General features: G+C 36.7%; 1 protein-coding gene across 8 annotated transcripts; it reads left to right on the forward strand.

Moving 5' to 3' along the window:
- LOC110356883 (uncharacterized) lies at window positions 1-24,458 on the forward strand. Of its 8 annotated transcripts, none has more exons than XM_065046055.1 (8): window positions 1-140; window positions 3,548-3,712; window positions 5,513-5,635; window positions 8,421-8,492; window positions 10,300-10,391; window positions 11,837-11,929; window positions 14,282-14,466; window positions 24,179-24,458. In XM_065046055.1, exons 2-8 carry the CDS (start codon window positions 3,601-3,603, stop codon window positions 24,198-24,200), a joined length of 699 nt encoding a protein of 232 aa, XP_064902127.1. In that variant the 5' UTR covers window positions 1-140; window positions 3,548-3,600; the 3' UTR covers window positions 24,201-24,458. The 8 variants fall into 8 exon arrangements, with proteins under 8 accessions (XP_064902127.1, XP_064902128.1, XP_064902125.1 ...); XM_065046056.1 differs by lacking the exon at window positions 24,179-24,458 and adding an exon at window positions 16,941-21,950; XM_065046053.1 differs by lacking the exon at window positions 24,179-24,458 and adding an exon at window positions 21,186-21,950.
- Window positions 24,459-24,842: the final 384 nt, after the last annotated feature.

A 24,842-nucleotide genomic window follows, 5' to 3' on the forward strand; every position in this document is an offset into this window, starting at 1 on the left:
AGGTTAATGTGAGACTTTCCTTTATTTGGCTGTTGGGCTTCCTGCCATGTGTTCAAGCAATAAATGGGCTGTAACAGAGCTGCTTCCAGCACTCTGGTGAGTAGAACTAACCCAGCAGAGAGAATAGCATTCAGAATAAGGTAAGCAAGAGTGGAAGATTACAGCAGGGTTTTAAATGGGCTTCAATATAACATTACTTTATCAGATTGCTTGTTTAGATTTTAACAAATAGTGGTATTTTCTGTTGACTTTAAAGTTTTCTTTCAAAATCTCTTCCTTAGTCTAGTTTGTGTCTATTTTTATACATTTCTATATCTGGTTTAGAGTACAGATTTAATAAAGTCTGTCTGATTTGAAAGAGATTATAACGTTATTATTTATTAGCCATAGGATGTCATAGTTACTTCTAAACCACTGTTAAATTGTAACGAACTTGGAGGAGCTGCTTATGTTGTTTGGAAGCAGGGCAGACAGCTGCAGCCGAATACACTCCACAAAAATAGATCTGATCCTTTAATGATCTTAGAGATACCTTGTTATGAATGTACAAATATATTATGAAATAATAGCTGGATCATGCAACTGTGTGAATGAACTCCAACATTTTAAAATTCTGTTTTAAAGTACTGTATTTGATTTAATTTTATGATCAGACGTGTCTGGGAGTAAGTGGAAGAGAGAGTGATGGCTAGGAAGAAAGGAGATCATTGAGGGGGCAGGAGAAGTTACATAACAGATTTTCTTTGCTGCCTTCATATAAATGAATTGATACCATCTATGTAGCAGGAAAAACTTTCAAATTCCCTGTGATGTTAGGATGATTTTGTTGCCATTGTCCACAAGTGTGCCCCAGTATATCTGATTTCAGCAGTTTAAAGAGCTATAGCTTGAGTTTTCTTCTTCACTTGTACTTAGCTTAGATGTGAAACAAAATAAAACAGACTCAAGTTTCAAAAACAAACTGTGTTTAACTAGGCCTGCAGCCAAGAACTATATACAGCTCTTCCTAGCCCTCTTCAAGCAGTGTATACCTTACAGAAGAGAGAAAAGAACTGAAAAAATAGGCCTTAAAGATATTAAAACAAGACATAGGGAGCGAGACACAACGTTTAGAACTATGAGTAAGAATGAAAATAATGGGAATAGGTGACATCTATGTAAGAAGATGATATGAGAGAAAAGGCTTATTGCAATGGGAGTATTTGTATGTCACTCAGTCTTAAAGGGCACATGAGGAAATTCAAGCTGTGGAAGCTTTTGTTATTTATTGTAGATAGCTTTGTTTGTTCAGGAGAGATAACAGAAGTGAAGTTCTACGGTAAACTTTTCCATTTCCTACTTGTTCAACCAAGCCAAAACAATCAAACTTAAGTACAGTCCTTCAGACCTTCAAGATTACCTGTCTCTCTTTCTCAATAGAAGTTTTTCTAAGAACTTATCCACTTCCCAAACAGGCTTCTGAAAACTTTTGGAACTGTCCTGCCCTCGTCAGGAATTCTTCCAGGTCCTGGCTTGTAAACATCCTCCTTCTTTTCTTACAGTGATGGGTACAAACAATGCAGGTGCAAGACTGAATCTAGATGGTTTGCATGGCATCACATTGGTTCTCAATTAAAAAAAAATAATCATTTCATTAAACATTTAGGACTGACTCAACATAAATTGGCATTATTAAATACCGTACATGAGGGGCAAGTCCAGCAGAAGACAATTCCCTGACTGCTTCACTGTGTGTAAAAATAAGGAATTGGGATCTTTACAGCTTCTGATCAAACTAGAATTGCATTGTTTTCCAAGGTAATGTTCTGTAAGGTATTAAATGTCTGGTTTTGAGCATCCTAAATCTGTTGAAGTCTTGATGCTTTGTTAACGACGAAAATCTATCACATTAAGGTCTCTCAAGATCCACAAGCTGCCACTACTGCCTGCATACTCTGCAGAACCCAATTCAGTTAGATGTTTGCAGAGGTCAGGTCCCAGTTAGAACTTAGTCAAAAACCATAAAGAGTCTTCACTTGTATTTAGCATGCTCAGTGATAAAACAATTGCAGCAAAGTGAAAAAGACTCAGCCTTTACTTTCTACCTCTGACTACAAGTTATCAGACATTTGAAAAATGAGACATCTTTACTAGGAAGAATAAGTTAATTATTTCTAAAAAATGTTTCACTTTTCAGTGGCCTAACTGAATGTTTAGTTACAACTAAAGAGCCGAAGAGAGTTAAAAAAAGCCTTAGTTAGCCTTCACAGCCTAGTAACAAGTGAATTTCCAGGGACATAAGACTTTCGTTTCTACCATTTCACATAAATATTTAATGTGAAATTCTGCATCAGTGAACTGCACCAAACCAGAAGCTGGAATTCCCGTCCCCGGAGTGAATTCACATACCATTACAGTAGTGTCAGAGCCGTGATCTCTGTGGTTTTATTGATACATATTTATTTTGTGCAAAGCTGCACAAAAAAAGCTGGGACCAGAATTATACCCATCTTTCCTTGGTTCATTCACCACAGCACCAGACAAAATTGAAGCTCATTGTTTTCTTTGGTGTACACTTGCCATGAACAGTTGTCATAAACTGTTGACTTCAGGAGACTGTTTGGACTTGAGAATTCCAATTTCCCTTTCTTCAAACCGAAGTAAGGTTCTTAGCTTTTCTGAAATGCAACGATTTAAGCTGTGTCCTCAGGATATCTTATTAGCTGCCTGGGTGTTTCCTCAGTCCATGTAGTTCCCATTCTTAGACACCAACTTCTCCTTAGAATATCTAGCCTAGGTTGTGCTTAAATCCTTTCAATTATCTAGCTGTCAAATCATGTCATTATTTTTGGTAAACATAGTCACAAATACAACATAATTTGAAAAATGCAAAGCACATTGAAGTCAAATTACTGAATTGCAAAGAACATGTTAATCATTTGAAAATGTAAATGGTTGCTAATGGTAGGAGATGGATTTTTTTTTTCTGGTGACTGTGATATTAATAAGTAATTCTAATGTACTCCTCAAATTTACAAACTCCAGTCCTCATTCTTGAGGTGTTTTAAGATTGCCATAAGGCTGAATTTCTTTACTAAACACCAGATTATGATGTGTTGAAATTAGCATCACTTTCAGTCACTTATGAATACTTTGAAAATTATATTAAAGTGTATTCCAAAGGACAAAAAGAATATGATTTTTAAATCCACCTAGTAAAGTGTAGCTAGCTTCCTATGATTGAGAAGCATAAATTAATTACATGAAAGTCACATAAACTGCTTATATTTTATCTAGGAGGGAGTATTTCAAAATACATTCAGTCAACACAACTGTATCCATGATAACATGCATCTCAGTGGAAGTGTAGATACGTAACTTATTTATTGTCACTGGAAACACATTATTTTTGCCTTGCAAGACACAAGCTTGGGTTATGCAAGCAGTCAAACATTAGTTGTGTTTATCCTGCTTCCTTTAACTGTCATTTATCAAAATGAAACTCTTTGCAAACTCATCTCTCCACCAAAACATGAAGTGTTGTGACGAATTCTAACTCCTTCATTAGGACTGGATAACAGAGGCAAGTCGCGTTATCAGGATTTCTCAAGTGTTTCTGCAATGCTGCTCCGCTCAGGCCGCAAAAAACCACATGCAGCATCTCTCCGTAGAAGGCAGCCTGTTAAGCAGCAATCTCTGCTAAGAACTGTGAAAAGATATTCTGGAAAGCCAGGTAACTCTTTCCTGAGTAACAGGTATGTTTGTAATCGTGCAAAGATGATTCCAATCCAAGGCAGAACCCAACCAAATGAAGTATCTGGAACAGCTTGTCTATAGTAAGTTCAAAACCAAAAATACCTGGAGCAATAGAAAAAATGAAAGCTGCTTTCAAAAAAAACAGCAGACAAATACTCCTCAAAGTAGCCATATTAGATTTTTCATACCACCAGATTCAGACCATTAATTCCTAAAGTACCCCTATATCTCCCTAGAAAAGAGTGAATGACACATGCAGGCTTGCCAATGATTTTTTTGGGGGCACCGTACTCATTGTAATTCTAATTAAAAGTAGAATTCTTACACTGTAACTGTCATAATACAACAATTCTTTTAAGGTTTGCTGTATTGATTATTGTAGTTGTTGTTCTGTTGCTTTTTAGAACAACCTGTTGTTGTTTTTTGGTTTTGTATTCTGGAAGCCTGATAGCCTTACTTGCCAGGCTTTTGAAGAGAAAACCTTTGCCTACACATAGATCAGCTGTGCGTGTGCTGAAGGTCCAACATACGATGTGTCACAGCTGCCACTTCTTCTTAGACTGACAGGGTGTGCATCGTCTATCTCTTTTGTTGACGGTACATGCAGAGTTTCTGCTCGGCCTGGACAGGGTGGAAAGAGCTTCTCAGAAACAACTCTGTTTAAATACAGATGTTTCAGAGGAGGTACATCAATATAAAACCAACAACAAAGCATTCCCAAAACATTATGTCACTACTTGTGCATTTTGAGTGTCCTGTTGTGCTACTTGCATAATTGTTCTGGCAAAGAAAAGACTGTCCATTTTACAGCATACCCTAGAGGTCTGTGTGGTCTCAGAAGTGTCTTAACTGAATTTGAAAGTAGCAAACCTATTCCAGTAAAACAATGTCCAGACTAACATAACCAAAATTGTACCTTATAGCGGTATTCTGTGTTTGACACACAACTGGCTGGACCTACTTCCTTCTGACACCCAGAGAAACACAATTGTGTTCAGTAGAGATAGGGAAAATTTTTAAACGCTGCTATTTTAGGTAGCCATATGCTCCCTAGTCTAAAACTCTCGTTTGTACACAGATCCAATTTTCAAAGTGTTAAAATGGGAAACAGGCAAGTACTTATCTATGAAATAAAGGAAACTTGTATAGAAGCAGTATGCTGCAAAGACACTTTCTCTATTTCACCTCTTCTTCAGTATGAAAATGTATAACTTAACAATTTGTTTTTCACGTCTCTCTCAGTGTGCAGGTTCCTGTGCACTACCTTGCTCTGGCTCTGGCTCCCCACAGGGGTCTCTGCCCCCCACAGTGGTCTCTGCCCCATTCATTCACCAACCAACTGCTAATTCAGGCCCCCTCTCTCATGTTCAGATTCCTCTCGTTTATACTAGTCTCCCTCAACACAGCTATCTGCAGGTTGTCCACAATCCCCCTTCTTACACTGTCCCCCAGGCTCTTGGGTTGGAAGACATTTTTTCAAGCTCCAGTTTTTGCACCTTAACTCTGCAAAAGTACAGCATATATCTCTTATTCTCACTGAGATAAGCCTTCCAAGTGAAGAAATCTTTGCTTTCCTCCTTCACACCACTATCAAGCCCCAAAGACAGCTGCTTAAGCCCACTGTGTATTTTCTATTATACATTGACTATATCATTCATAGCTCAAATATACATAGATTATTAAGCAAAGATTGCTATAAAAATACACGTTATTTTTATTACAGAATTTTACCATTTTTCTGTTGCTAGTAAAATTAATTACAATTCATTTTTACTAGGGTTTAGTCTGCGAGAAACAGTGAAATGCTATATACTGACTGAAGATTCAAAAACAGTGCATTTTGACATAGATGAAGATGGCCATCACGAAATATCAACCAAGGATTCACAATCCCATGAAGGTAGCATGCTTTTATACCAAAATTCACCAGCCATATGCATAGTACTATAGGACATTTTTGAAAATACTATTTTATGTACAATGTTCAGTCTGACGAGGAGCGGCTGAGGGAACTGGGGCTGTTTAGTCTGGAGAAAAGGAGACTGAGGGGAGACCTTACTGCTGTCTACAACTACCTGAAAGGAGGTTGCAGCATGGAGGGTGTTGGTCTCTTCTCCCAAGTAGCAAGTGACAGGACAAGAGGAAATGGCCTCAAGTTGTGCCAGGGGGGGTTCAAATTGGATATTGGGAAAAAATTCTTCTCAGAAAGGGTTGTCAGGCACTGGAACAGGCTGCCCAGGGAAGTGGTGGAGTCACCATCCCTGGAGGTGTTTAAAAAGACATGGCGCTTAGGGACACGGTTTAGTGGTGGACTTGGCAGTGATAGGTTAATGGTTGAACCTGATAATTCCAAACTAATGGTTCTATGATTCTGTGTTTTCTGTAGACATAAATTTATGTTGCATCTTTGTGAATACTGGTAATAATATGTGAAAACTTTTATTCCAGTTTACAGTAGGTACCTAATATACTTAAATCAAGATTATTTTGCTGATGCCCATTTGAGTTAATGGCAAGTCCAGACACTTGGCTGTTAAGAGAATAAAAGCACAGATAATCCTCAGAGACAAGGGCATAATGTAGAAAAATAGAGAAGATTTTGTAATTTGTGGAGTTATTTTATTTTTCATGGAACTCTTCTGTCATGGTGCCACCCCAAAGTTAGTTTTAGGCGAACAACAGGGTCCAAAACAAACTTTTATTCTGTCCAGGAAAGTCTGGGAAAACAACCCATTAGGAATAGGGTTTATACAATCAGTTACTCCAGTAACATAAAATACGGGTTCGGATATCAACTTCGAGGAAATTTTTTGGGTGCAGCTAATAATAACAATGGAGATCCACAATGTGCATACATGTGGCTCACCAAAAACAGTGCCAGAGCCATCCCTGACTCCAGGAAAAATATATGCTTGCCTGAATCTGGCAAGGAATTATTAAAGAAAATACACGTGCTTATATTTAAGCACAGAATTCCGAAGTGGCAAGGAATTATTTAATATACTCGCTTATCTGGTGAGGAAATAGGGTTATCACTCACCCATATGCGGAGATTGAGGCAAACAGCGCCCCAGTCCCGGGAGGGCTGTCGGCGGCAGCATTTGGCCGGTGCTCCAAGAGGACAGGCCGAGCCAGCCTCGGCAGGGTCCCGTTTAAATACCCGACTCAGATCTGACTGTGGGCATTCCAGAAGCTTCTCTGCACCCCCACTCTGGCTGTGGGGTGCCCTGAAACTTCTCAGCACCACCACCCCCCCCCCAACTCTGGCTGTAGGCACCCAGAAACTTCTCGGCAGCTTTAGGCCTCTGCACCCCCGCCTCCTCTCTCTCTTAACGACCCTGGCCAAGGGGCTCTGGAGTCAAACAAAATAAGCTGTTACCCCCATTGCAGGAGAGGTGGGGGAGGATATGTGGAGCGGGAGGGGGATGTGCCTGCACCTTCCATATCGAAGGAAGTGGTGGGGATAGAAGGGGGGGTGTGCATCTGCCACATCTTCTTTGATTTCAAATGGTGCTTCTCTAATTGACAGCAAAAATGATATCACAACTAACTTCACAGACGTAGTTGTTAGGGGGTATTCTTTTGATAAGAGGCAAATAATAACAAATGCAATTATTTTAGAATTATGCATTTTCCAGAGATGTGAAAGTAGGGAGAAATAACAATAAACCTTATTTCTAAATAAAATACAGAAAAAAGTTGAAATCTGTGAGATAACTACCAACTTATACAAACTTTATTTCTTACAAAATCCCGGTTTTTAGAGGAATGAGAAGTCCGTTACATATGCTTCAGATAAAGACATAGAACGGCTTGTTTGAAATATTTATAAACTAAATCAATGTTATTTTTATTCTGTTGTATTGTGAATTATGACAGCTGAACGGGTAAGGTATTTAAGTGTGCTTTATATCTTTTGAAGTATCTTTTACTTGATAACTTCACAGAATATTGAAATAACTCATACAATTACTATTGCTAATTTATGAAGAGAACCCAAACCTGTATGGGTATACAATAGAAGCAGTTTGTGAATGGATTGGTAGTGTGACAATCCTGATGTAGAAGATGCTTCTGTTCCTAGGAGAAAAAGGAAAAAAAAAAAAAAAGAAAGAAAAAAGCTACATGGTATTTTTGTATATGTAAACACAAGAACCACAAACATCATATCAGGAACCAGCTGTTTGTGACTTTGACCTGAAGGGGGTGTTGTCATCCCCAGATCCCTGGCTGCATGATCCATGCTGATGTTAGAAAAGCGAGAAAACCCCCCATGCTGTTGCTACCTGTTACTTTCCAATCTTGTACATTTCATATTAGGGTCCTCACCTCTGTTGCCAAAGACTTTCAGGCTTTTCTTTGCTAAAATTTCAGGCCTTACATCTCATTACTGACCTCTGTTTTCTCAAGTGCATTCTCTTTTGCAAAAGATAATTAACCAATCAATACATTTGTTAGACTGAGGATTCACACTTTGGGGTACCTGTTCGTAAGTCTAATGTACAATCATATGGGGTTATATGAATTCAGAGAACTATATGAAATGAAGTCTGCTGCCTATTGCTATTACTCATTATTTCTCAGATTATGTTTAAAAACAATTCTTTCAATTGTTTGTGATGTTTTTGAATTTGAAGAATGTGACTATCTCATTCCAAGTATTTGTTAAATACCTTCTATTTTAGATATTGCGTGGTTAAGTGTGTTCACAAGGGATGAATCAGCAGTACCTGGTAAGACTCCCCTGGCAACAAAAGGTATAATTCTCTCTGCTAGGGTCTTGTTTTGAAGAGATGTTTGAGAGTAGGAAAATAAATTAGTGATGTTTTATACCTAGAATTGACATTATAATTAACTTATTATACCAGATTTTCATTTGTGCCAGGTTGCCGGACAATACTAAAAATGAAGGAGCCTTTCTGTGTTACGTAAGAAGAAATCTTTGAAGTAATAAAATTTGCCTTTGCAAGTTATGAGTAATGTCTTGAACTGAAGACAAATGTATATGAGGAAACAGAATGTTTATGAGCTAGAAAACCCAATTTTTAAAAAAGTGTCTGTGCTTTATTGCTAGCAAAGACCTGTTGTAGTAGAAGGGGAAGGCCAAAATAAATCACTACGAAGAAAGAGGAGGCACATTTTTTGAACTTTCAGATTGTAAGGATAAGAAATATTTGGAAAAATAAAAGATATATTAGTTCCAAGTATCCAGTAGAAGAGATGTATTCCAATTTCAGCTGTAAAGGGCTGCTGTAATACATGAGAGCAAATATCCCTCTGGTGCAGGACTGCACCTTGAACAATGGCCAAATGAGGATTTCTAGAGAAGAGTATAATATATTGGTACCCTCCCAAACTCCAACACTTTGCATTTCAGGGACAAGCCAAGCAAGAAGTGGTTTCTTGTATTTAGTTCATTTCAGAGCATTTTCTTTGTGTGACTGTGTAACATTGCCCCTTAGACTCTGGTAAGGTTTTAGTAACCAGAGAGGCTAGGTAATTCATCCAAAGGCCATCAGAGCATGGAAGTATCACATATGAAATCATGGAAAGGTTCTTTACTTTCCTTGACATTCACTGTCTGCCTGACAGACCACTTCTCACGTTTTTCAAAGGTGACAGGAAAAGTTGGACTCCTTTGGATTTCCTCAGACTAAAAAATATATAAGCAAGTCACAATAAACTCTATAGATGGAGAAAACCAAGGATTGTTAGGATGTAACTCATACTGACATATGTCCCTGGTCAACTGCCTGGACTCCTGCATCCCTCTTTGGTTGCCACTCTAACCTCTAAGTCAGAACACTCTTGACTTGGATATGAAATCTCACTTGCCTGCTGTTGTGCCTCTTACATGCTACGGCTGAAGCTGGACAGTTGCAGCTGAGACAATCTAAAGTGATGTCACTGGATAGCTGTCAGGGCTTTGCTAGGTAATCCTCTTGTATGTCCTATCAGTTGACAAAGGTACCTTAATTTATTTAATTGTTGCTTACTTGGATCTGAAGCCTTGAAGCACCAAAAGGTACCAGGCTGAGGAGTATTCTTTATTATTGATATACTGTTAATTCCTGCAGTGGAAAAAAACCCCAGTATTATGTCGAAAGGGAGTAAATCCAATGCACCTGTGATTGTGACAGTGGAAATATTTTGACCTAGGAAACATGCAGAAAATAAAAAGGAAAAAATCTTACATTTTCTGTAATGACACATACTAGTCAGGTATATTACATAAACATGTGTATTACATGTATGTGTTAAGTACTAGTATATATACCTTTATAGCTCATATTATATATATTCACGTATAATGGATATTCCAACATTAACCATAAATATAGACAAATAAAGTATATATATAGCAAATTTAAAGCATCATAAAGCCATAGACTTTACATACTTTACAGAAGAGAATAATATCAAGAATAGATTATATTTATTTCTATTCCTATGCCTATCAATGTAATGTGAACCTGAATGTTGTCTCTTTATGAAATATTTTAACCTATGCTTCATTTTACATGGTGATACACATTTTATTAAAACATTCTTCTCTTTGTAAAGCAGATTCGAAAAATTTGGTCATCCTCACACAGAGATCAAAGCTTAATGAATTTGTCCTGTTGTGCAAGGGTAAGAAGCATCTCTCTCTGAAGGTAAGAAGTACTTAATTTCCTCTGTAACTTGTGAGTGCTCTTTCTGGCTAGAGAACAATTTCTCCCACGGACCTTTTCAAATTTGTTTTCCTTTGCTTGCCACCTCCCTTATTTCACAGCTTCCAACTACCTTTGTCTGTTCTTTGTGGGGAAATATTTCAAGTAGGTTATTGCAAAAGTCATTAGGTTAGGTAGCTGACTACCATCACTAGAAGACAGTCGGTGGTGGTGGGTTCCAGCCTCTGTGGGGGGGTGAAGGAGCTTCTTAACCAGAAAACATGCACAAAATAAAAGTAGAGGAAGAAGCAGGAATGTTGCCTTGGAAAAAAGATGAGTTTAAGAGGGAAATTATTTTCTCCTAATCAACCCAAATTACAACATAAGGAATGTGATTAAAAGAAATGCAGCTGAACTGTATTATCCGGTTTTAAACATTTACCATCTGTTGTCAGGGCATTCTCATTTTCTCCAGTCTTGTGAAGGTTTGTTTATAGTAGGAAGCACAGGCCAGGACGGCTTTCCCTATAGGAGGGTTATAACCTTTACTAAAATCTGTCTGAGGAAAAATCTTATATTGGAATTTACCCTTTAAAATGGGGCAAATGTCTAAGAAGCTTGTTTACACAGTTTATGTTGCGATAAAGAATGACACTTCATCTAACACTGGCCATGCATGGTGGTGTAAATTGCCAAATGCTTCTTCAAATTAAGTCTCTGATGTTTTTAATTTGTTTTTAATTCACAGATGACTTTCCATAAAATCTACTTCCTGAAATTATCTGGGGAAATTCTGTTGCATGATACATTAATTCTATTTATAGCCTATTATATCACTGGGATTTTTCTTTCTGTTCTTGAAAGAGCAACTATTTTAAAAGGATTTTTCTGGTTCAGAGATTACCTTTTCATAAATTAATTTTCTGAAAGAAGTTCCACCAAATCAGGGAAAGAACTTGGTGTTGAGCCCTAATGGATTTTACTCTCCAATCACCTATTTTAAAGCACTAGGTTATACCAAAATATGTTTCTTGACATGATTAAAAGCAGTTCTTATCTAAAAATGAGGTAAGGCATCTTTAGTGTCTCCCAAATAATCTTAATCTCAACAGGAATTATCATATGGAAGATGACAAGGTTCCTTATCTGTGATAAAGTTTTGATATTCTGTTATGACATGGCTCAGTCTTGGCTGCATTGCAAAACAGAATCTGGGAGTTAAACAGTTTAAAGGTCTGTCTTCAACCCAATTCATTTTGCATTGCAAATGGTACAAAAATAATGTATTAATGGAAGTGTTTTGAGAAGTCATCAACTTATTAGTCCTGGATAATTTGAATGTAATTATTAATGGACTTCATAAAAAGGAGAGTTTTGGTTTTAATTGGGTGGATTAGAAGTGCAAAATATGAAGACAAAATTACCAATCTTAGTGGTTATAAACACAGGTCTTAAAAGCATCCTGTTCAGAGCCAGATTATCATTCAGTGGAAAGAAATGACATGAAAACATGCAACCATGAAGATCCCGACTTCAAGCAGGTATATAATCATGATGAAACAAATAAAAGCATGTGTGTGAGAGAGTGTGTATGCAAACATAGGTATAAAAAAGTGCAGCTAAATGCATCCTGCTGTTACTCATTAAGTGACTGATTTTTTGCTTTCTTTCTTCAGTATTTTTTAGTATTTTCCTCAGAAAAAGGAAAATAAGAACTTTTCCATACTTTTGACTTGACTTGACTTTCAATCTACAGGCAAAATATCTGACTTTCAATTAAAACATGAAAGGTGGAAATGCTTCCTGTATTATTATGCTTATGTAAAATGCAGGGGGATACAAAGTAGTTTTCACCTGGTACAAATCCTTAGACAGGATCTGGAATATCTGGATGAGCGGATGAGCTGGTCTAGAAGTGTCAGATTACAAGAGTAATGATATTTTTAAGAAACGTTGAATCCATCAGTCAAAATCTTGTCTTTCTTCTCCCATTCACACAATATCACTCCTCAGATCATCTTCCTGTGATGGCTTTCTGTATCATTTTCCATCATTTCATGCAGCTACAGCAGCTATTTTAATTTTTTTATCTTGATCTGCTTTTGAAAGCACCTAATTTTGGCTTCGCATTTATGAGACCCCAATGGAGTACCCCTTGCTCTAGGGGGAATATTGGCATTGTACATATTAATTCCTTTCCTTGCTTCTGCAGGTTTTCTTTCTTCTTTCTCTTCTGAAGTCACCAGATTCTCTTATTCCATTTTTATTTCCTGGTAACCTTTTTGAGTGCCTAGGAGGTCTTTCTTTCCTACAACCAAACTATCTTCAACTTTCTTAACAGTAATTTTTAAAACAGGACATTTGGATTGAAGCTGCAGATACTCTGCAGTTACACTGGCTTGATCAGGACAGAATGTTTTAGCTGCTTCCCATTATAGCTTTGCTAATACAAGAGGTGTATCCTCAAGTTTCTTTCACATACTCTGCAATAACTGCAGAACACCCCTGTTGTCATATGGGCTGAAAGGACATGTTCCATGGAAAGGTGGTTATTGCCAATGCTATAATCTTCAGCATGTCTGGGACTCTTTAGTGTCCTCCTGCTTTTACCCAAGCATTCAGTTTCATTTTAGAGGTCTCTTTAAGCATTGTGTACAATGATAACACACCAGACTGTTCAGATTTCTAGAACTGTTTTGTGGGTAGGATGAGAGTGTTCAAACAGATCACTCAAAAGGGAAGATGAAGTAATTTGATTTTTTAATTTAATTTACCATCTCAGTCTTCCCTCAAAGATATTATAAATTGCCTGCTCCCTGACAGAAGGTCAGTCTGGGGGAAACACAAATCTCAACCTTCTACTGAGTTCTTACTATTAGCAGCAGATAAGTCTTCACACGGTCTGCTCAGTTACTCCCTCACACAGTGCACACACAGGAGCAGGGGCTTGTACCCTCGCTCCAGGGGTTTCCAGGCAGCTGTGCACAAAGTCACACAGCAGGTCCCTCATTTCAGCAGTTTTGCTGACAAGAACTGCCCTGTAGTCATTGTCCACCTCTAGCAGCCACTACCTCCTGGGATGTGATGAGGGTGACATGTCCCATCATGGGTGCCGGTGTGTGCTGGAGGCCTTGGGCATGTTGAGCAGCTCCTGGGTGCCCTGAGCTGGTACCAATTTGGAGGGCTTTGACAGGGCTACTGGTCTCCAAGGCTTATGGTTTCAGAGACTACCTCTCGCCACATACTCTTCTTCTCTCTGGTGTGGTGTTTTCTGTTAGCTTTTTCTCCATCCACACACAGAAGTTCTTGGAAAGCCCAAACACATCCACACACACAGATGGGCTGTTTTGACAATAGCTATTCCTCTAAAGATGGATCTAAAAGAAAGCATATTAGAAACTGAAGAGGTACAGAAAAATGATAGGTAATAGAACAGTTGTTTAAGAGCAGTTAGTACTGTAACATTCTGATTTTAATCCAAAGGAAGCAAGAAAAACTTGTGGATTGACATTTTATTGCTAGTGTCAGTTGATGGGGTAGATCTGTGGCAAGAAAATAACCAGATGAAAATCCTAAATTATCCAAATATCAGGTGTACTGCAGAGGAAAACCTTGCTCATGTTTCTGTGAAGCACAGGAATGCAGCTATGTGTCTGGAAATACTCATCCCTTTGAGGGAGACAGGTATTATTTTATTCATAATTATCACAGATTCTGTCCCAAAGTGATTAGATTTTACCAATGATTTATCGAAAAAATTGGTCAATATGTGTCACTTCAGAAAATAACTGAAAATATGGCGAGTCAGCAACATACATGAATTTCTGTCACATGAAACCCTACAGAAAACCTTAAAAAATATAACATGTTTTTTACTTCTTGTGTTTTCATAGCTGAGTGAATATAATCACTTTTTCATTATGCATTACCAAGGAGATTCAGTGCAGTTCCAATGCTATGAAGATACCCGTTACTACCTGTATGTGAATGACGACTCACTTGATATTCGCAAGCCGGAAAAAAAGGAATCCACCGAGGACAAAAATTTTTACTTCAGGGTATCATATTTACAGGAAAAGTAAGTTGTATACCTTTCAGTGGCATAGGTGTCCATACTACTCCTATAATAAACCAAGGGGAGGAAAGGAAGTTAACATCAACTAATTTCCATTTTAGCTTAATTTTTACTTGCTTTGTAATGTCTCAACTCACCATTTTGCATGAGTAACATCCTTTATCTCTGTACTTTCAATAGAAAAAGAGAAAGACTAAGTTTGAAAAGCATAGTACCTGATCAGTCTCTTTAAGTCTTACTTGCGCAATTATGGTTTTAAGGAGCTGAATTCTTCTGTAAGGGGATATATATACAGGGGATATTTCAAACACGGGGGATAAAGAAGGAAGCATACATGGATATGAAATACAAAGCACAGTAAGTTCTCTATGTGATGAACATTTTACTTTTTAAAAATTGTCTCTTACGAGTTCACCAGAAATTGAAAAGAAAACATTTAGAAGTTATTAAATGCATATGTGCATGTCCTGACCAACTGACTTTGGGAAAGGAGTGGAAAAGATGTCTCAGGTTTAACTGAGAACAAAAGAAGAGGCTGAAGGTTAGACAGAAGGTGTCTCGCCCAGGTAGCTCCAAGTCAGCACATATATACAATTATACACTTTCAGCATCTATCCAGCATGGCAGATCTCTAAGAAAATACACACAGAGCATCAGACTTCTAATGTGCAGGCAAGGGGAGAGAGGCACATGGAGCTGATGTGGCATAACAAATGCCTGTGAATACCTGCAGAAAATTATTCAGACATACTGGCCTCTCCCTCCGAGTCACAGAGGGAAATGCAATCACGTGTTCAGCTGCAACGCAGAGTGCAAAACCACACCTGAAAAATAATCAAATGTTAAAAATAACTGAATAAACACTGGGTGCTGATGTCAGGTATACTAGAGGAGCAGTAAGAGTACCTGCCTTTTAGCAACAGGGTCTGTCAGCATGAAATGGAAGATGCTGACACTTAAAAGGCCACAGATCGTAGTCTGAAAGGCATAAAACATTTGAAACACAAGAGGAGAGCAAAAGTGTACACAGGATCACTAGGTGTTAAAGATCTGATTTTCTACTGGTGTACACGGAGCACCACTGTGATTTAGTGGCAATTTGCTTTGATGCAAGTCATTTGGAAATAAATGTGTATAAATGATAGACTTCATGTACCTATGCCACAAAATTGTCAGTTAGTTGCAGTGGAACAACCTACAAGTTGCACACCACTTGCAGGAATTGTTCTGTGTAAATATAATAAACAATGCATACCTGAAATAGGAATCCTGTCAGTAAATCACACCAATGCACATTAGGATAAGGCACTAATTATCTATAGTAGACCAAACTCCAAAGATCTGTGAGACCTTAAAAGATTTTGTTTACCCTGAATAGCAGTGTGGAGTTTCACTGCTGGGCTTGTTGTAGTCTTCAAATAATGAATATAACTTTTCATACTTCCAATGCTAACTGAACAGAAATGAGCTTTTGAGTGTTCCCTAAATAATACTTACCACTTTTGGATCTGTTAAGTGTTCAGTGAAGTCAGTGTGAAGAAAAAAACCCAAACCCTAGATACTGACTTCAGCATACATTACACTAGAACTAAATAATTTTAGCACTATCTATCATGTTGCACAATAAATACATTCAATTATGTATCAGGTAAAATAATTTCACGAACTAATATGCTAACATTTCATAGTTATACATTTACTATTGGTAATATGATCGCCTTACTAAGTTACAGAACATGGTCTATAGATAGTAACTTGAAAAAATGATAATCAGTCATCATAAAGCTCGTACAAAGTATAATAATGAAATCAGCATTGCTGATGTCAGGAAAAAAAAAAGTAACACTGACCTCGGTGAATTTTGAATCTATTTTGTAGTTAAAACTTAAATTATGGTTATGCACAGAATATTGTACTTTTACCATCTACTTTAAAATAAGATCTTTTTAACAATTTGAGGGACAAAAGCCCTTACGGAAAGAACCAGTGGTAATTCTGTAAAGTTTCAGATTTGAGATATAAGATAAAAATGTTGTTTCATAATTTGTCTCAGAAAACACAATAAATTCAGCCAGCTTTGTAAACGTAAAAGTACATAGGAAAACAAGTTAATAACTTCTGAATCCTAATCTTTCTTAGATTCTTAATTTGTGTGTACAAACACTTCAAACTGACATTTTCAAGTTCCCACTAATCTGAGTGTCTCATGAATGGCAAGATGGAAAGCATCTAGAAGTTTTATTAAAAATCAGGATATGGAAGCCAGTGAGTCTTTTAGAAAAAATATAGCCTCTAATGCTTTATAATATAAAAGCCATTTATCTAATGTGTCTAACAGTTGAATATGAAATATAATCACTGTTTTGCAGTTTAATTTCAAAACAGTACTGATATTCTTTAGCTTTTACTTAGCAGATGTGATAATTATTGAAACACTAATATATATGTTTTGCTCTTATTTTTCTCCTCTTCAAAAGCTGTGCCTGAAAGAATATTCTGAATTCTGTTTGCTGCAGAACAATTTAACGAGAGTATTCTTCATATATGACTTATAGTACTTTGACTATATATGTAACTTGTTAGAATAAGATCTGTGAGAAAAACATCAATAAAGAACATCATCCTTATGCTGGTTAATCTGACAAAAGCTAATGAAAATAATGTAAAAGAGAGGACCATGTCTTCTTAGGGTCTATGTGCTAATTTTTCAGAAAAAAACAGAGTTTTTTCAATCATGGGGAAAGGAATGGTCTTTTACAGTAACAGAAAAAAATAATTTACAGTAAAAACCACTGAAGACTGGTAAAAGAATGACTGCATTAAAGTGTGAGTTTAGGAACAATTGTCATATGTTAAAGCAAGAGACTTGCAGCCAGCCTTCCTAGCCCTGAAATATGTGTCTAGTATACACTGTATTACATGCCACCTTCAATATGGGTGGCCAAAATAACCAGAAATTAGAATTAGAAATTGTTAGACTAATGAATGCTCTTACAGTCTTAAGAAAATACAACAATCTGGCATTAGTGCAACTGCAGCAGTACTAAAACTTGCAAGTAATCCAAATCATGCAGTTTCTATTAAGGATCTTTAGTAACACAACACATCAGCAGATAAAGACTCATTTCTGCCTCTTCTCTGGTGTGAAATTCTCACCAGCCAATGAAGTCAAGGGCCCTTTTTTCTTACATAGGATGATATGATGATGTTGCCATTACAATAGATGCAATAATATATATGTATCATGTAATTCCCCACTGATTTAGACAGGCGAGTATTCTGTCTTGAGTGTTACTGCTTATACACGTGGCATGAATTTTGAAGTAGAAAGTGTGTATAAACAGAGATTTTAAAAATATCATCTTGTTTTTATTTCTATTTGTAATGTGTCTAACTGAAGAAACGATAGGCAGGTTAAATTCTTCCAACATTTGTATGTTTTAAATGCAAACCCTCATATTCTCTGTATATGTGAATAACTGCAGAGGGGCAGATTCTCTACCAGCTACTTTCTTCATTACTTCTGGCAAATTACATGGCTAAGTCATACCGAGGGCGAACAACAGCAGCTGGTAATGTACAGCTCCTATGTCAACACGAATTGCAGTTCCTTGAAGCCATCCTTCCCTAGTACAGTCTCGTGACTTCAGGTGAATGGTAGTAAACGTATATCCAAATTTTATCACATCAACAAGCTATGAAAACATACTCAGCAGCTGAAAACAATTACTTATTCTATTTTATCCAAACCTTGACATTTATTTCCAACTGATATAGGGCCTAGATCTCTGGTGTCTAGAGTGACTGAACAGGGAAGCCAAGCAGGTCAAGGAAAGAAAGCTTACTCCTCTATTTGGCATTTGCAAGACTGTACCTGCAGTACTGTGTTCAGTTTTGGGCTTCCCAGCACACACCAGCACGAGGCTGAGCAGAAGGTAGTTGGGAGGATGGAGTATTTGAGGAGGAGAGGCTAGGGCAGCTGAGATTTTTAGCCTGGAGGTGAGAAGGGTGACCATACACCTAGCTGAAGAGGAATTGTAGAGAAAAGGGAATTAAACCTTCCTTAGAGGTGCATAGCAGAAGGAGAACAGGCAGTAGTCACAAGTTGTAGCAAGGGAAGTTTTGACTGCCTCTAAATAAAAAAAAAATTGATATGTAGGAATTGGAGCAGGTTTTATGATTATGAATTGTCCATCTTTGGAGTTTTTTCAAAATTCAACTTGATAAGGCCCTGTGCAACCTCGTCTGATGCTGAAGGAAAGCCTGCTTTGAGCAGGTGGTTTGACAAAATTACCTCCAGAGCTTCCTTCCAATGCAAATTATATTGTGATTCCATGATTAAAGGCAGCTTCATGTCTTAGAACTCACAAAATATTTAATCCAAAGAGCAAAAGTATTCAATACAACTTACAGAAACGTACAGAAAGACCACATAAAAGAGAACAAAATAAATCATATTGATTTCATCCCAAAGCTCAATGTTTTCATGACTACATGCAGGCATGAGCCTAAGGGAAAATACATTCAGTGTCAGAAAAAATGTCATAACAGGTGAAAGATTCCATCTTGATCTCCAGAAAACTCGATTCAAAACAAAGGGGCTATTTCAAAGCAAAAAAGTGTATAAATAGAACAAGAGTTCATTTGGAAAATAAAATGTAATTGCAATGTGATTATCACACGAATTTAAAAGCTACTACCATTTTACCTGACTGTTTCGGGTGTAGTGTTTCTTGCAATAACAGTCTCCTCAACATTTAAATGAACTCAGGGAATACAGTAAGAACATTGCATTGTATTGAAGTCTGCTCACTTCTGTGAGGATCCCCCACCCCGAGCCCCTGCAGCTATTGAAAATAATGAATAAGCCACAATTTTGTTAAAGAAATCAGAATGTACATTAAGTATTCCAATAATGTTAAATCTACAAGATCCAATACACCTAGCTAAAAGCGTTACCTAAATTCCATGGGTTATGCCTATTGCTACCAGAATCATTAATTCCCGTAATAAATAGATTTTTCTCTCCTAGACATTGAAGTGGTGGCTGACAGGCATGATAGTTTCTGTAATATTAAGACTGTCCTGTTAGGCACTACACCAGCAAAACTGACATTTGCACTGCTTTCTCATTAAAATAGTTAGAAAAAGAAAGCAACTAGATTTCTAGTATTCTAGTCAAGTTGTTGGAATAGTGGGCTTCAAGCCTAACAGTTGTCAAGTAACTGAAGTGACTGGCAGACACCGATAAGAAAAATTAAAATGTTCTTTAATGTATCTTTGCTGACAGTTTTTTTAGTAACAGCATTCTAAGGTGTTTTATGGGGACTGGATATGAGAAGTACCTTAAAATAAGGGTGAGAAAGTATAGAAAAGGGACTGAAATTGGAGGGGAAATAAATAAAGAGAACAGTTGAGAACAGAAAGACAGTATGGAGACTAGAAAGATAAACAAGAAAAATAATATCTAAAAGGTATAAAATGGAGTGGGATAAAGAAAATGTTTGAAAATGAAGCACAGAAAGAATAGTGTGATTCTATGTGCATTCCTTCTTCCCTCTAGAAAACTAACAAATGGAAGAGTTAACTACACTAACCCTGGGTAAAAATCTGTAGTTCTCACATAGCTGAGCAGACGACAATGTCTTGAAATCTCTGTATTGGTTCCAAATTGGCCCTTTTAGCATAGTGCAAATAATTTCCCAAATGAGTGCAAACCACAGTTCAAAGAATTCATAAAAGTATGTTTAAACAAATTCTTTTACACCTATGCTCACTTCTGGTCCCAGGTTACTCAACAGTTGTACAGGGAGCTGCAAATATGGTAGAGTAACTGAAAAGGTGCCCTGGGGTATATTTGTAAGTTAAGAAGCATATGCTCATATACAACAGAACTTAAATCTGCTGCCTACATGTAGGGTACTTACATTTTGCCTATTTAGGAAGTCATATATTCTTCAATATTTGCTGCAGCATTACCACAGAAATTGCAGGATCTCTCAATCCAGTTTCAACTCTGTTCTGTTGGTAGTTGAGAAGGACAAAGTAGTTAGTTAGTAGTTAATTATGAGTGTGCTATGTTTTCAGTCTGAACTTCTATATATGAAGTTGTTATTTAGGAACAGGGGATATATAATTCAAAGTACAGTTTTAGAAGACCTGTATGTTATGTTCTGACCTTTGCTGCTTCCATTACTGGCAATTCCACATTTTCTGCCTGAAATTATTTTAATATTTTATTCATAATTATGTAAATATTTTTAATAAGATCATACTAAATGCTAGATTATTAGTCATACTAATACATTAGTACTAAATCTAGTATTAGCCACTACCATATTTTGACTGCTAACATTATAAACAAATATGTTATATATTTACAAGTTAGGCATCTTTGCTGACAGTTAAGCTTCACTCTTAAGATAAGCCTTAAAACTATTTTACGAGTTTAACTAAAAAGGAGATAAGTTAATATTTCACCATGTCACACTGAGGTGTTTTTGCTGTATCTTCTGTTTTTCCAAAAGAGTGGTATTGAGATGGTAACAACTAGCTATGCTTTTGAAGGCCGTCTGACAAAGCATTTAGAGGCACTTCAATATCTGGACAGTACTCATTCTTCTCAATTATTTATCATTTAAATGAGTCTAATAATTAACAGGGATAATTGCTCAATGTTTTTTTTCTGAAACTGGAGTCTACAAAGTGTAATCTGTATGCAGCACAAAACCCGGTTCTTGCAGTAGATGAAAACAAGAACTTTCAAGATTTGTTCCTGATGATCAGATGGATCTTGAGATCAGCCACGGATTAAACAAAAAAGTGATTGTGTGTATCCCGAGTGATGAGTAAGATGTTTGAGGTCACCTTGCTTTGAGCAGCAGAGCTGACTACCTGGTTCCTAGAGGTCCCTTCCAACCTCAGTTACTCTGTGATAACTGCTGGTGGGTCTGTTCTGTAAGAGAAATTTATGCCAGGAAAAAGTGCCTCTGGGAGGGGCATCAGGAACATGGAAATGGGACAAAAATACCTTGAGTGAGAATAAAACATTTGTGTGAAATTTTCTGTTCAGAAGGGCATTGAGTTAAATCTTCAAATACAAACACTAAGTAATATCTTTGTTAGTAGATTATATTACTGTAAGAGTTCTCCAACGTCTTCTTAATACAGTGTCCAGTTTTCAATGTTTCATTATGTACTTTTTTGAGAGGTAACTGAAAAATTCATTCTGACAAAGGTATCTGTACCACCTGTACTAAAACTATAGATTTAGCTCCCTAACTCTCACTGTACTTATGTATCTTCCCAAGGTATTACTTATATGTATCGTGCTTCAAATGTACTGCTTGGGTGGAAACTCACTGTGTTTTTTCCACTTATTACACATCTGAGAACTGTAAATATCCAAAACAGTTGAAGTTGTGGTATTTCAAACAGTGACATAATCTGCATTGATACATCCTGCAATAAAACTTCATAATCCCATAGTACTTTATGAGTATTTTTTTTTTAAATTCACATTTAATAAAGGTGAATACAAATTTTGTTGTATATATTTTAAATAAAGGAAACTAGAGACAGAAAAATTACTTAGCCAAGACCAGCCAATAGTAAATGACAAAGCCAGAGTGCTAACTCACGATTCCCCACCCTACACATTCCTCTGCAATTGTTCTAGTGCAGAACTGCAGCTTTGTGGTGTGTCTGACATCCACACACATTCTCACAGCTAAATAATAAACTGCGAACAGATTTTCCATAACTATCAGAGTATGAATAGTTTCCAGTATGAACTTCAAAGCAAAGCAAAGTGTCCTGCAACTGTGTCAGTCAGGATTGATTTAGACCTTTTAGTAAGGAGTTGCAATTTTTCAAAGCTGAAATGAAAGTAATTTCTTATGGTTTTTATTCTAATGAAACGTAATAAGTTACTGATAGGAAGCTAGAATGGACTTCAACCTGAATATCTTTTGGAACTCATTAAAAATTTTAACTGTGGACACAGACTTGCCTGCATCGTGTTAAAAGCTTTCATATATGAATTTAATAGTCAGAAATTGCTTAAAAATAGAAAAATTGTCTGCCTTTACTGTAAAGCAGAAATTAATATAAATAGAAGTGCAGACATCAGAGAATCGGCAAGTTTACCAGAAGATCCATAAAGGCTTTTTAGAAGCCAACTGAAATTTGCTATCAAATTAGTAGTTGTCAGTGTTCTAATTATAATGTCTTTTGGCAAACCCTATGGAAGTAAACCTGATCTCTCCTTCCAAGTGCAGCTTTTTTTTTTTTTCAAGAGAGATGGAGGAGAAAGAATAATTTATTGCTTTATTAAGCTCTTACACTCAAAATTATTTTGAGAAATTTGTTTACATTAATTTGACTGTGAGACCTACAAAATAATTTTCTTGGATTTGCATTTATTTTTACTGAGAAGCGGAGATACAATTTTGGGGCACCAATAACAGACATTTGGAAGAAGAATTGGCAGATAACCTGCCAGGGAGCACCAAGGGTCAGCCTCTGCAAGGGAAAGTGAGCTGACCCTCAACAACAGCAGTCAAACACTTAGTGAGAGCAAGAGATTACAGAGGGAGGTTACAAAGAAAGAAGGTCACAGAGCTTGCTGATGTGTTAGACGTCCTGCCACAATCTTCTTCACAGAGAAATTAAAAAATATTTTGTTTATTATAAAACAGTTAGTTGATTTAGTCAAAGTATATTTAATGTACACAGATTTCTTCATTTTTTTCTTTGTTTTTAGCCATCAAATTTAATCTACGTGTATTTGTATTAAGTCTGCTACAGTGTACTTTTTAAAATATTACAAGTATTAGGAAAAATGAGCTAACCTTATACAGTTTTCCTCTTGATTACTCAAAACACACATAAGGCTTTGATATCTTTGAACTGTCAATTTAGAAATACAGACAAACCATATCTTCATTATAAGCCTTCTGCAAAACCAAGTACCAGTATATTTAGCTTCACACTGAATTAAATGTATCCTGGGCTTCACTCCTGTAGTTTTTATGGCAGGACAGGACCCGGTATTTTTAAGGGCAAACAAACAATATGACAGTGTTCTTTTTTGTCTTTTAGTCATCTGTTCCATTTCTGAAAGGACTACTTTAATTCATGATGATGAATTAATCTTTTTATTTGTAATTTAGGATTAATCTCAATATACTTGTCATAATTTTTCAGGTTCCATATGGTAGTACCTTAAACCTAGTAGTATGACTTGAAGTTGACGTTGAAATTGAATTTCATAGGGCCAGGAAGTTACCACAGATTGCTGAAAGTTGTTAACCACCTGTGTAAATAGATAACAACCATGGAAACTGAAGGGATCAGCTGAGTCATAAAGTCTGATTTTGAAATTAGAGGCATAATCTAGTCACTTAGCCCCGAAGGACTTTTACTCCCTATGCTTGCCCTTAAATAATAAAATGCATTAAAATCCATAAAAAGTATAATGCTCTAGAAAAGAGAGCATGACAGACACAAAAATATACTATTAACCTTTTCTTGCTATCCTGTCATTTACTACACACTCTTATAATGCCTTACTTTAAATAGAAATCTAAATAAACTCTGTGTGAATAACATCTCAGTGAGGTCCCAGTTTTGACTATGGACCATTAACCACTATATAAATACAATGAACACTTTTACTCTCGTAACAACTCTAATAACATTTTTTTTTTTACAGTAAGGATGAAGTATACTCTTGATGAGCAATTATCCCACTCCCAGCACGGAGCTGCTTTGTGGACAATTCTGTAGTATTAGAGCTAATGAGCAGAACAGCTACTGTTCATCTAATGAGTTGCTGATAAAGAGAATCCACAGACATATTAGTGTAATTCTGTTGTTAAACCAAATTACACACCTTCTCACATTGGGATATGCATTTGGCAAACAAAGAGATTATTTGCTGTACACTGAAATGCTAGTTTATAAATGGTTAATATTAAAATTATTTTATTACATCAATCTATCCCGTGCATTACTTAACTGTCAAAGAAGGCAGAAGGTACTCAGATTAAGGCATTTTGGGGGCAAAGACAGAGAGACTGCAGTGTGAGCTATTGTCTGAGACGTAACAGTGGCATTTGTGATGCTTTTTAGCCAGTGTCCACCTCCCAGGGGGCTACAGCACCATCCTTTTCTGTAGTTATAGTGCCCACTGTGTTGCTGGCATTTGGACTGCTGCTGTCTGTGGTCATCACAAAGAAAATAAAGATACTACCAAGGTGATTTGTGGTAAAGATGTGTTAGTAATGAACTCCAATGTCCATAATGGAAGAGCTGCCCCTGAGTCCTCTATGCTCTGCTGCTGAATGGTAAAGTTCAGTTACATTTAAAGATACTAA

The sequence above is a fragment of the Columba livia genome, chromosome Z (assembly GCF_036013475.1).
Source record: "Columba livia isolate bColLiv1 breed racing homer chromosome Z, bColLiv1.pat.W.v2, whole genome shotgun sequence".
In the NCBI taxonomy this organism is placed as follows: domain Eukaryota; kingdom Metazoa; phylum Chordata; class Aves; order Columbiformes; family Columbidae; genus Columba; species Columba livia.

Excerpts from the sequence above, each read along its gene's own strand:
- LOC110356883 (XM_065046053.1), top strand. The coding sequence starts at position 3,601 with ATGCTGCTCCGCTCAGGCCGCAAAAAACCACATGCAGCATCTCTCCGT. Across the intron at positions 3,713-5,512 it reads AAGATATTCTGGAAAGCCAG|GGTTTAGTCTGCGAGAAACA; the intron begins GTAACTCTTTCC and ends CATTTTTACTAG. Across the intron at positions 11,930-14,281 it reads AAGATCCCGACTTCAAGCAG|CTGAGTGAATATAATCACTT; the intron begins GTATATAATCAT and ends GTGTTTTCATAG.